The sequence below is a fragment of the Trichechus manatus genome, unplaced genomic scaffold, assembly GCF_000243295.1.
Source record: "Trichechus manatus latirostris isolate Lorelei unplaced genomic scaffold, TriManLat1.0 scaffold00014, whole genome shotgun sequence".
NCBI lineage: Eukaryota > Metazoa > Chordata > Mammalia > Sirenia > Trichechidae > Trichechus > Trichechus manatus.
In genome coordinates this window covers 27440708-27454380 of record NW_004443950.1, presented here as the reverse complement: position 1 = coordinate 27454380, position 13673 = coordinate 27440708, and the positions used below count along the sequence as shown (strand labels likewise).

Below are 13673 nucleotides of genomic sequence, written 5' to 3'. Positions count from 1 at the left end.
TCTGGACATAGTTTCAAGGCACGTCTTCAGAAAGATCTGTCCTGCTTACATCTGAAGTAGGCCTCCTCTCCCCCAACTGTGTTCTATAACAAAACCCATTCTTTCATTCACTGTGCTCCTTACACTTTGTAATGATGTATTTTTAAACTTATTTAAGGCATGTTGCCTTTGCACTTGTGTGGTTTATAGGGTTTTCATTGGCTGATTTGTGGCAGTAGATCACCAGGCATTTCCTCCTAGTCTGTCTTAGTCTGGAAGCTCTGCTGAAACCCATCCAACATCATAGCAACATGCGAGCCTCCACTGATAGATGGATGGAAGCTGCAGATGGGGTGCACTCCCTGGGAACTGAAGCAGGGTCTCCTGCATGGAAGGTGAAAATTCTACCATGGGACCGTCTACTTTGGAGCTAGTGGGCTGGTATTCACTGTGGCTGCAGAAGATGCATCCAGAAGTGGGCGGGGTTGCAGGTCCTCCCCTGCTGTCTGGGTCCAGCGGGGCAGTATCTGCAGCTCACAGGGCCTGGGGGGAGGAGGGGCTCAGTGCCCAGGCACCGGGCTCTGCTGGTGGGAGGAGGGGTGGAAGAGACTCTGGCCTTTGACTTAAGGACGCAGCGAGTGGCATCACTGCCCGCATCTCAGTTTCCTCCCTCCTCCGCCTGCTCCTCTTCCTCCTTTCCACCTTGGGGGAGGAGGGAGAAGGGCGCTGTGTGGGCCCCTTTGTTATTTCTACAGCTGGGGCAGACGGCCCCCTCCCTCTGGGGACTTCAGGGCCCCCCAGAGTCTGTTTCTCCCACAGGCTCGCCTACTCTGGCCAGCGAAGCCTGCCTAATGTGCCCTGGGGGAGACGAAGCAGCTTGCAGGAGACCTGCAGAAGCAGTGAATGCCCTAGCCTGCCTGGAGCAGTTGGGAATGTGTGTGTGTGTGTGTGTGTGTGTGTGTGTGTGTGTGTGTGTTGTGGCTTACTGGTGGCCATGTGGGGTGGCAGGGTCTGACTGGCTGTCACCAATTCCAGGATACGGGAGAGTAGAGCTGGCCAGGCCCAGTGGCTCTGGGTAGCCATAGGACACTCCCTTGGCACTCCGCTGGGCCAGAGAACAGGGTCCAACAAGGGTCGGACCTTTCTCCAGGAAGGGTGGGGTCCATGCCTGGTCCTCCTAGGGGGCAGTTAGCTGGGGGAAGTGGGTCCTTTCAGCAGAAAACCATGCCATTCTCCTGTGGCACTCAGAGACCTTGAGTCCTGGGGGTATGATGTAAAGGAGGGACTTGGGGGCTTGTCTCCCACAGGCAGGCAAGGGTTGGGACACTTTGAGGGCTTTCTCGGCTCCATGGTCGTCTTTTCTAGTCCCATTGAGGTACTGAGCAGAACCAGGACTCCACCCACTCCCCCTCCCTGCCTTTGTCTGGATAGCCCTGTCCTCCCAGCTCTTCCAAGTGAGCTATTTACCCTCAAGGTCTGACTCAAGTGTCCACCTCTGAGACACCTCCCCTGAGACCTGCAGGCAAGATCAGTTGCTGCCTCTTCCAGGTTCCTACCTGCCTTGCTCCTCTCTCCGTGGAAAGGAACCGTGTGCGCGCTCAGTGAGTCAGTGCTGCTGAACTGTGACGTTCTTGTTTTCTGTTTTCCTCTGGACTGTGTGCTCCAAGGCCATCACTAGCGTGTTGAACATCTGCCAATTCCCTGTTCCCTTCTTCCTGTAATGACACCTGTGGTAGCAGCCTCCAAGACGATCCCCAGAGTCCCTCGCCTCCTGGTCTCCCCACTCTGTGTTGTTACTTTCCACACTGAATAAGGTTGACCTGTGTGACTTATAGGACATTGCAGACGTGATGGTGCGTGACTGCCAAGGTGAGAACGTGAAGGACCCTGAAGCTCTGCCTTGTTCCCTTTCTTATTGCTCACTGTAAGGAAGTCAGCCGCCATGTCATGAGGACGCTCAAGCAGCCCTGTGGTGAGCAACGGAGGCTTCCAGGCAACTTCCAGCACCAGCTTGCCAGCTGTGTGAGTGGGCCACCTTGGAAGTGGATTCTCCAGCCCCAGTCAAGCCTTCAGAGAACTGTATCCCTCCTTGGCCGACATCTCCACTGCAATCTCATGAGGTACCCCAAACCAGAACTACCCAGACCAGCGACTTGATTCCCGACCAAGAGAAAGTAGGTGAGATAATAAACCTTTGTTTTTGTTTGGGAGTAACTCGCTACCCAGAGTCTAAGTTTCTTAGTTGTTCTGTAATAGAAATACCACAGGGAGGTGGCCTGAATGAACCAAATTTATTTTCCCACAGTTTAGGAGGCTAGAAGTTCGAATTCATGACACCAGCTTGAGGGACAGGCTTTCTCTCTCTGTCGGCTCCGGGGGAAGGTCTTTGTCTTTTTTCAGCTTTTGTCCCTCCTTTCCTTGGAGATATCCACGTGGCATTGATCTTCCCCGGTATGTCCTTGCTTACAACTGTGCCTAATCTGCTCTTTTCATATCTCAGCAGTGATTGGCTTAACACACACCCTGCACTGATATCGCCTCATTAGCATAATAAAGAAAACTCTCTTCCCAGATGGGATTACAGCCACAGGTACAGGAGTTAGGATTTGCAACACAGGTTTTGGGGGGACACAATTAATCCATAATGCCCAGCAATAGATAACTAATAAGCACCACAGTTTCCTTGTAGGGAACTATCATTCTACCACTGTATGCAACCTTGATGGGACTGTCCTCCTTGGCCCAGGGGTTGGAGTCCTGACCCAGGAGAGGACAGTCAGAGCCTTGCTCTGGAATTTGTATCTTCAGTGAGGCATACGAGGCCAGGAATTGGTTGGGCTGATTCTGGAAGTTACTTGACTATACACATACACACGCAACCATGTGTATACAAACATATGTACACACATGTATATATGCACACATGCACACACGTGTACACACATGCATATATACACGTATGCACATGTATGTACACACATATGTACAGACATACATGTACACACACGTATTTCAGTTTTGCCCAAGTGAGCCAGAGTTAGCTCTGCTGGCAACCACATAACCTCACGGATACAGCCATTGCTCTCACCACAGCTTCATGACGTCGTCAACATTCACGCCGTCACCGAGCGCCTCCCGCAGTGCACAGCATTCAGTAGGTGCTCAATCATTGTGTGCTTGAGAAATAGGAATGCTGTCAGGTTACCACTGTGGTGCTCATTTGTGTGCTGTTTGCACTCTTGGAGAAGTTAAAGCCTGAGAATTCACGGTGCCGCGTTCTGTGAGTTTATTTCCCTCACCCGCCTCCCAGAGGGGAGTGGTTTGTGTTCACCTGCCAGAGCAGAGCAGGTCCGTAGCGAGCCTGCCTACCCTGGACCGGAAGCCTGGGCTCTTGGAGGGGAGTATTGGAGTGAGAGGAAAGCAGAAGCCACAGGAGAAAGGGGCGCCTGCAGGGCTGGGTGAAGACGGAGCCTTTGTTGTTGGCAGGGGGCAGGGATGGCCCACTCCCTGGCAGTGCCCTGGAGATGCCAGTCCCCTCCATAAGAATGGGCTGTGTGGCCCATCTCAGGAGGCACGATTATAGTCACGGGGACTCCCAGGAGAAACCTTGGAGCCAGCTGGGTACAGACCCAGCAGAGCCTCCATTTTCAGGGGAGTTTTTGGGTCTTTGAGGGCTGTGACCACCAGCATCTCAGCAGTGACCAGCACAGACCAGATGCTGGGGCTCCTACACACCCCAGTGTGCTGCTCTCGGAACGTCCCAGAACCTTGGCGTGTGAGAGACTGGGCCCCACTAAGGACGGAAATTGAATTTCTTACCAGTCTAGCATAGCAGGGCCACTACAGTGATCTACTGTGCTTTGGTTGAGAAAAATGAGACATTTCTGTTATACTCAAGCTTGTGGAATAAGGTTCAAAGCTTATGTGAGCCCCGTGGAGGCAACGGTTATTCTTTTTGGTCTGTTTTGTTCATTACTGGATTACAGGGCCTAGTATAGTGCCTGGCACATAGTAAGCACCCAACAAGTATTCACTAACAAAGGCATGGAGTCCCTGGGTGATGCAAACGGTTTACACACTTAGGGCTTAGCCAGAGGCGCCTCAGAAGAAAGGCCTGGCAATCTACTTCAGAAAAATCAATGATTGAAAACACTATGGAGCACAGTTCTATTCCGAAACACATGGGGTCGCCATGAGTCAGAATCGACCTAACAGGAGCTGGTTAATAAAGGCCCCAGTAGGAAGTAGCTTACTGAGTGCCTACGGAGTGCTAGGTACAGTGGTAAAGGGTTAAGGCTGCTAACCAAACGGTTAGCAGCTGGAATCCACCAGCTGCTCCTTGGAAACCCTATGGGGAGCAGTTCTACTCTGTTCTGTGGGGTCGCTATGAGATGGAAGTGACTCGACGGCAATGTTTTTTTTTTTGCTACTAAGTGCTGGAGACGCTGGCACCTTCCCTTAGAGTCTTTCGTAACAACACTGAGAACGTAGTATTCTCACCCCTGTCTTATTCCTCCTTCTCCCCGCTCTGTCCCTCCCTCCCCTCCCATCCCTGCTCTGATGTGTTTATGCATGTTCCTCTAAGGGGTGCATTGCTTGCACGTGGGTATGTTTACTTTGTATAAAGGCTAGCGTGCTGCATCTCCGGTTTCCCATCTTTTCTACCCTCCACATTAGCTATCTGCCCTCCCAGACATGGGCAGCCCCCAGCATCCAGCCACCCCTGATAACACTGGGATGAACGTCCCCAGATAGGTTTCCCGCGACAGAACATCTTTGGAATATACCGCCAGGAGAGGAATTGCTAGCCACTGGATGTCTGTGGTTACTAACCAAGAACAGCCCAACAGTCCACACCTCCAGCAAGGCACAAAGCTTCCCTTGCTTCTGGATCTGTGCCAAGGCTGGCATTTCCCAGCTTTGCCGCGTTCCCCAGTCTCAGAGGTAGAAAGGGGTACCCCATGGCTGTAAACCGCACTTCTTGCCCCCACTGATTTTGAAAGACTCGGAGCCTCCGAGAAGCGAGGTGCCCAGGGCCCTCAGCTGGTCTGTGGGTAGCTGGCCTTGCGCCCACCCTCTCTGGGTCAGGCTGGAGTCGGCTGCGGCCAGCCGCCCCTCCACGAGCTGACGCTCGGCCAGTAGCTGGGTCAGGCTGTGCCGGCCGCGGCTGAAGGCCCTTCCGCTGTGATGGAGCGCCACCTGGTGGTCCGGTGGAGGAACTAACGCCGGGAGGAAGGGAAGGGAAGCAGGATCTACCCGCAGCTCAGGCCTAGGCGGGAGAGGCCGCGGGAGCCCACCCTGTGGTCCCCCCGGGTGCACCGAGGCACAAGGCTACACCCCGCGGACGCACACCGACCTGGACGCGCGTGGACCCCACTTATGTTTAGTCACTGCCGCTCGGGTGGAGGGAACACGAATGATCACTTCGGCTTTGAAGCTCCCATGGTTCTTTGTTTTTAAATAAATGGAACCAAAACTGTTATAAAACGCTGGCTATTCTTTTTAAACATACTTTTAATTAAAGTACAATATAACTACAGAGAGGAGCTTAAATCTCAAGTACACAGCTCAGTGAATTTTCACGAAGTAAACACCTTGGGGTGTAAGCAGCCTTGGGGTACTCCCCAGAGGCCGCCTTCCAGCACTACATCTCCCTCCAGGGGTAACCACCATCCAGACCTCTCACACCACAGATTCGTTTTTCCGGAGTAGAACGTTATGTAAGTGGAACTACCCAGATAGTCTCTTTTTATCTTCCTACTCTTGCACAGCACTGTTGAATTTATCCATATTGTTTGTTCACACTTGGTTGCTGACTGAAAGGTTGGCAGTTCAAGTCCACCCAGAGGTGCCTCAGAAGAAAGGCTGGGATCTACTTCCGCCCAAAATCCGCCATTGCAAGCCCAATGGAGCATAGTTTGACTCTCACACACGGGATCACCATGAGTTAGGGGTCACTATGAGTTAGGGGCCAACTCAAAGACAGCTAACCGCAACTGTCGATGGGTATTTGGGTTGATTCCAGTTTTGGGCAGTATTAAATAAAGTGCTGTGAACATTCTAGTATGTCTTTATACACTTACGCATACATTTCTGATAAGTATACATCTAGGAATGGAAGTACTGGATCATATGTAGGTGTATGTTCAACTTTTGGAGAAGCTGCCAGACAGATTTCCAAAGTGTACCAATTCACAGTCCCACTGGCAGTAGATGAGGGCTCTCGTTGCTCCACATTCTCAACAACAATTGACACGGTCCCTTTTTAGTCATCCTGGGGGATATGTACTGGTACCGTGTTGCGGCCTTAATTTACATTTCTTGATAAGTAGAGACGTTTCTTAGGTTTATGCGGCTAGCCTCTTTTGTGAAGTGCCTATGCAAGACCTAACCATTTTTCTATTGAGTTTTCTGCCTTTTTCTTATTGATTTATAGGAGTTAGAAAATGGGTTCTGTGTCTGAGTCCTTTGTCAGATGCAAATACCTCCCACACTTGGGTCACTTGCTGTTTCACTTCCTGATGACTTTGGATGTAATACATTTTAATGTAATACAATTTGTTCACCTTTTTGTTCATGATTCAGGCTTTTTGTGTTCTGTTTAAGATATTTTTGCCTCCCCCAAGGTCATGGTGATGGTCTTCTCCTTTTCTTCTAAAAGCTTTCACAGTCTGCACCCATCTGGAATTGATTTTTGCATATGGCAGGAAACAGAGGGTCGATATTTTTTCCATATGGATATTTAATTGGCCAGCCTGAGTTATGGAAAAGATCTTCCTTTCTCCACTGCATTGCAGGTCACCTTTGTCAAGAACCAGGGGTCGTACATGTGTGAATCTGTTTCCAGGATATGTCAGCCTGTTTCTGTGTCTGGTACCAACTCTTTTGAAAACTCCAGTGTAGTTGTACTGTTCACACGGTAATTTCAGAGTTTATGAAGCACGAGTTTATAGAGCACTGCACGTGGTGCCGTCCGGCAGTGGCCTCTGGCTGGAGGTGGGCTGGGGAACATTCTGTCTCCATGCTGTCTGTGAGTCTTTGGGTTCCCTGTGGGCTCATCTGGTCAGAGCATAAGGAGGCTGAGCCTGAGGCTCCTTGTCTGCAAAGGAAAACCCTCAGAAGGCCCAGGGAGCAGCCCCGTGTGGCCCTAGTAGCTGAGACTGGCACCCTGACTCTTCATTTATTTCCCCTTTTCTAGTCTCTGCTAAACCAGGAAGAGTGTGACAAGTTCCACCCTTGAGGGCCTGGGGCACCAAGCTTGTGCTCTTTGAGGATGTGGCATTCAGCTCAGCAGGAGCTGGAACTGGGCCTCTTGCTAAAATTACTTTGTGACAAGGAATTGCATGTTGATGAGAAAGCTGAGGAACTGGGGCCTCCGGAGAGCAGGGGAGAATCTTCCAGAGTCTTTAGCCCTCTGACTCTACCAGCTTGGGGCTCTTTCAGGGAACTGTCTCCTTGGCCATCGGCCTGGGGCCCGAGCTCTGGCACTTTCACTGGGCAGAGAAGTGATATGGGTAGCAGGATGTGGCCATGTGAGGAAGGGTGTGGGTTCCAGAACCAACTCCACGTGAAGCCAGTGGGACTTTGGGGAATTCTCCACTCCTCTCTGGGTCTCTGACTCCTCATCTGTGGTCGCCTTGCCTCTGTGCCTGCCCTTCACCTGCCCTTCACCGTGTCACTTTCCTGCTTCAGACCCATCAGGGGCTCCTCGCTGACCACGGGGACAGCATCATGGATACTAACCACACCTCCCTCCTAATCGGCTTCAAACTGGATTCTTGGCTCCTGTCTTCCTTCTGTTGCTTTTCCCGCCTCATTTTATGGCACCCCAAACACTCAGTGTGGGGGTTAATTTCACGTGTCAGCTTGGCTGGGCTACAGTGCCCAGGTACTTGGTAAAACACCAGTCTGCCATGAAGTAGTTTTGTGTGATTGAATCGGTGGGCCTCAAGTAAAGCAGATAGCCCTCCATAATGCAGGGTGGGCCGCATCCAATCAGTTGAAGGCCTTCAGAGCAAAAAGGGAGTTTCCCTACTGTATGTTCTGCCTCCAGACTACAGATTGACATTTTGCTAGAACACTCTTACCCTTCACTCTTCCCTTTGCCCTACCTATGGATTTTGGACTTACCAGCCCCCCACAATCACTTGAGCCAACTCCCTGAATTCTCCCTCTCTCTCTCTACACACACACACACACACACACACACACACACACACACACACACCAGTGATATATACAGATCATCTCTCTGGTTTTGTTTCACCAAGGTGGTCACTCAGGCCCAAATCCAAGTGTTATCCTGGAGTCCTCTCTCTCATACCACTCCACATCCAATCCAATAACAAATTCTGTTGGCTCTGTCTCCAGAATTTATCCATAATGATCTGCTTCCCTCAGCATCACCCTATTTTAAGCCTTCAACTTCTCTTTCTCAAACTCCACAATAACTTCTCATGGTAGATTGAAGGCAAAAATGGCGTAAGTCTTCATTCCACCCTGTATCCAGCCCTTTGCATTGTGGCTCTGCACCTCCTTCCTGCAGCAGGTCCAGTCTGTTCTTCCACCCTTGAACCTGAGCTGACCTCGGGACTTGCTTTGGCCACTGGAGGACAGAATGAGGTGGGAATGGGAGTGTGTTGGTTCTGAGTCTGGGCCTCAACAAGGCTTGCACGCTTCTGCTCTCTTGGCAGTCTGCCCACCATGAGCAGAAGCCCCGGCTAGCCTACTGGGGGATCTATGAGCAGTGGCGCCCTACACTAGCCAGCCTCCACAGACACAGGAGCCTCGCCTGGCTCAGGCAAGCCTGGCTCAGAGCAGCAGAGCTGCTCGGCTGACCCACGGACTCATGAGAAATACTGTTTTAAACTATGTTTTGAGGCGATTTGTTATGCAGAAGAACCCCAACCAAATATGTTGCCATCGAGTCGATTCCGACTCGTAGCGCGCCAATAGGACAGAGTAGAACTGCTCCATAGAGTTTCCAAGGCTGTAAATCTTTGCAGACTGCCCCATCTTTCTCCCGCGGGATTGCTGGTAAGTTCGAACCACCAACCTTTTGGTCGGCAGCTGAGCGTTCAACCACTGCGCCACTGGCGCTCCTCCCTTTTTCCTCAGCGAGGTCTTCTGACCACCTAGCTACAGTCATCTCCCCCCGCCACCCCACCCCAGCATCCCGGACCTTTCCCTTCCTTCTGCCTGTCTCTTGTTTGTTCCATTTTCCTCTTCCCTTGCTGAAATCCTTTCTTTCTGTTGGGATGCATATTGTCTGTCTCCCAAACTAGAATGCAAACTCCACGAAAGCAAGAAGAGTCTGTTTCTGTTCACTGCAATATTCCTGGTAGTGATAACTGTTCCTGGAACATAGTAAGTTCTCAACAAATATTTGCTGAATGAATAAATAGCAACCCAAAAGAAAAACCTCTGTGGCACAGCTTATAAACCCTTTGTGTGTGTTATCTCTTGCCACTGCCCTCCCCACCGATTCTCCGCTCCAGCCAGACTGAGCAGGTTCTCCAGCATGCCACGTTGTCCCTGGCCTCTGAGCCTTTGCACACACTGTTCTCTCTGCCTGCTCTTCCCTCCCCACAAAATTCCTGGCAACTCCAATTCGTCCTTAAAAGTTTTATGCTAGAAGTCTCTTCCCCCAGAATCTCTACCTCTCCTCTGCTCCCAGTCGAGGCAGTGCATCCTCCCCCAGCATTTCCATGGCACCCGACTCTCCGTCACAGCTAATGGCTTGACTCACAGCACTAATTCTGTTTAACTGGTCACTTTGTCTTTGGGAATGTAAGCTGTGTCCAGGCAGGACCAGGTCTTTTTCTCTACTGCGTCCCTCGCTTGACCACAGAGCTTGGCACTTGGTGGGCACTCGGTAAATACGTGATGGGTGAGTGAATAGATAAAAGGATCAGAAGCAAGTGGACTAGGTGATCTGAACATCTGATCTTCCCAACTCTTCATGGATGGAAACCCAGGAAAAGCTGGAGAGAATGTGGACCCTGGGAGGACTTGAGGGAGCCAGGATGGGGTACAGTGGGATCACAAACGTCCTCCAGTTCCTGCTACCCACCACCCTGCCCACTCCACCAGGTGAGGAGAGCTCCAGGTCAGAGGTCAGGACACTGTGTGCCCCCGACTCCACTGTGGTGTCACAAAGGCTGGACTTCCCTCTCCTGGAACACCTAGAAGCTCCCAGAGTCATGGAGGAGGAGAAAATGTAGGACTCCAGACCTGCAGTAAAGGACCCACAGGTCTTGGTGGACCACAAGGGGAGTATTGCAAGCAGCAATATAATACTTTGTGTAGAGGGAAAGAGAATGAATGAATAAACAGAATCTATATCTCACCTTGAAGTTAGTCCTAATTAGCAGAAGGAATTCGTCTTCCTGGTCATTGGCCCCAGGCCTTATCAGGAAGCGGGGCTGGGTCCATTTTTGGTCATTGTGTTTTAAAGATGAATATAGTAAGGATATTGGGGGAATAAACTGAATTGTATGACAGAAAACTGTGGGGGGAAAGAAACTTAAGTCTGAAGATGAACAAGCTAATGGTCGTCGTATTACATTACTACTGTTAATTATCTGACATTTAACTTTTCAGGGCCATTTTAACTTATTTAATTTGTTCCTCATCGCTTGTCCTCCTTGAATCTGAATATTTACTAGAAAAGGAAAGCTAACTACTTCTCTTGCTCCAGTGGCTTGAATGATAGGAAATGGGCTCAAATTGAAGTGAGAGAGAGGCAGAGTAGACATGAGAAAGACTTCCTGAAGGTAAACACACAAGAATGCAGGAGAGAGTTTGGCAGTGGAGTCTGGGAAACTGAAGTGAGTGCCTTTCAAGAAGACTTCAGTTTTGCTGTTGAATGAGGTAATATTGATAAAGTGCCTAACACTTGGTGAAGTTTCAGAAAATGTTTCCTTCTCATTTTGAACTAGTTCCCCCAAAGGAGCAGGTGTTTGCTGGAGCACAGGGTGTCGCTCAACCATTTGAAACGATCCTGAACTTGAGAATATTGGGGCACCTCCTAACTCTGAAAGGTTCTGCTCCCCTTGGGGCACCCTGTGGTTGTCAGCATCCAAAGTTTCCTTCCATTTGGATATGTTGAAAGGTCCTCCCTCCCCCACGCCCTGAGATCACCTCCCCACACCCTGAGATCACCTCCTCCACGCCCTGAGGCCACCTCTTCTTGTCCTGAGGTTACCTCCCCACGTCCTGAGATCACCTCTCCATGTCCTGAGATCACCTCTCCATGTCCTGAGATCACCTCCCCAAGCCCTGAGGTCACCTCCCCACCTCCTGAGATCTCCTTCTCGCATCCTGAGATCACCTCCCCACCCTGAGATCATCTCCCCACCCTGAGATCACCTCCCAGCCCCTGACATCACCTCTCCACGCACTGAGGTCACCTCCCCACACCATGAGGTCACCTCCCCACACCCTGAGATCACCTCCCTGCCCGTGACATCACCTCCTCCAAGTCCTGAGATTACCTCCCTCATGCCCTAAGGTCACCTCCTCATGCCCTGAGATCACCTCCCTGCCTTAACCACAAGAGGGCCAGCTCCACACAAGCAACACTTTTCACAGGAGTATGCAAGACCTGTGTGAGTGTCCTCTCCAGCCTCTTAACCTTTGTCCTCCCTGAAGGACCACAGCGTCTTTGGTCCCCTCTGGGGGCTCTCAGCCTCAACTTCTCACTCCTTAGCCTTCCTTTCTAGGAAGCACATCTGCTAGCATCTTCTTTTGGCTTGGATGAGGAGAAAAATGAGCTTCTTGTAAGCTGGTTCTGACTTGGGTGGCAATGACGCACCAATGACCATCAACACAATGTTCCATGCAGTCTAGGCTTGTTTTCTAATTACTACTGTCTTAAAAGGGACATACTAAGTCTGAAGTGCCAAGTGTAGGGTGCTAGAGTATGGTGTGTGGGGGGCTGAGGGTCCAACCGTGGAGGGGGCCTGAAGGCAGTAGTGGAAAGGGCTATTCAGAGGGAAGTGCTGGGGGTTCGGGCAAACACTATTTTAGCATTGATCTCTCCTTCAATCATGTGGGGGTGGATGTCCACGTTCATCCCTGCGTCCTTGCACAGCTTGAGTAAGGTCTTGATGTTGTTCTTGGACAGCCTCAGGTACCTGCGCAAGAGAAGCCCACAGAGGTCAGCTCAAGCATATTTTAGATTTTAGCAACAGCAAGTGTAGGAACTCGGGGAGACACTGGACCTCCAGACATTACTGTAGCTGACAAAGACCCTATAAAACAGCAGACACACCCCAGAGCTGGTGGGAGTTTGCACTGGTATAACTCTTTTGGAAATCAATTTGGCAACATACTGTATACACCAAGTATCTCCCCTTTGTCCTCATCCCCCCACAGACCACACGGTTCATTGTCTTTGACTCAGTAAATGTGCTCACTTTCTCAGCTTACCCCAACGGCAGAATTTAATGGAAAGAAAAAGCTGTATAGATGGGAGGTGTGCATTCTAGGGTTATCAACAACAGGAAAACGGGGGAAATTCCATCAACAGAGGAATGAGAAAGTAAATAATGGAATATCCTATTTCAAGGACTCTTCTGACATACTTAAAATGACATTAGGAAGATAAAGATGCAACGTTATCCCAGGTGGGGAGAAGGAACAAGAACTTGTCTCTTATCAGTGTGTGTGTGTGTGCTTTGAGGGATGCTAAAGACTGAGGAAAAAACAGGAATGTGGAAACAGTGGCCCAACAAAGTGGTAAGATTAGAGGTGAATATTTTCTTTTAATAATATACAAACACTCTACAATTAGGCCACTATGAAAATATTAACTAAGCCCCAGAATCCTGACTTCTACTCGGGAATGGACTTGATTCCCTTTGTACTGCATGATCCAGAGAGCATCTCTGCCACCATGTTCACAGAGATCTTATTCCACCGTCAGCCCTGGCCCTGATCCCAGCTTTAGTATGAGAGGGCAAACCCTCTATCCACGCTGTCTCCTGGGTGGTTACTTGGCTGCAGATGATGGCAGAGCCGTGTGTAGCAGACATGTTGATGTGACCCCTTGTTTCTACCCATCAGGAATGCCCTCTTTTTCTCTTCAAGATCTGGCCAGAGCTTACCTCTTCTCATGGGCAACTCAGACCTCACTCGCCAGTCACTACACCCAGACCACCTCCCCTAGCAGATCCAGCCACAGTCTATCCCTTCTTTCCTGACCAGTGCAGCCTTGGATTACCTCACACATATGCACAGGCGGGCACTCATTGAGATCCCATTTGGGACACGTGGACACTCTCTAAGATCCCGTTCCAGACATGTGGGTATGAAGATTCCATTCTAGACAATGAATTTTTTGTTTTGGATGATTTTCTAAAGGCTTCATAGATGTTATTTTTCCAAATACTCTGCCCCCAGTCAGGGGGCCGTTAGAGGACCTGACTCCTGTCCAAATCTCTTTTCTCCCCATCATGGGGCCCAGGTAGGCTGTCTCTAGCCATGGGGCCTGGGTAGGATGTCAGACCTGCCCTGACAACCTGAAAGCCATAGTCAAAACCACCCAGCCAGGGAATCAGCCAGCAGGGGTAAGAAGCTACTTTGAGCTCGTGGAATCTGTCTGCCCATCTCTCAGCCAGTCAGCAGTCATCCCATCCATCCATCCCTCAGTCAGTCAGTCATCCCACCACCCATCCCTCAGCCAGTCATCC

General features: G+C 50.4%; 1 protein-coding gene across 1 annotated transcript in view; it reads right to left on the bottom strand.

The window, feature by feature from the left end:
• Positions 1 to 11968: 11968 nt before the first annotated feature.
• CUNH16orf78 (chromosome unknown C16orf78 homolog) overlaps positions 11969 to 13673 on the bottom strand; it is a 17109-nt gene continuing 15404 nt past the window's right edge. Inside the window, exon 5 of the mRNA XM_004371696.1 lies at positions 11969 to 12116. Coding sequence (XP_004371753.1) covers positions 11969 to 12116 — 148 coding nt within the window. The remainder of the gene's footprint in view (positions 12117 to 13673) is intronic.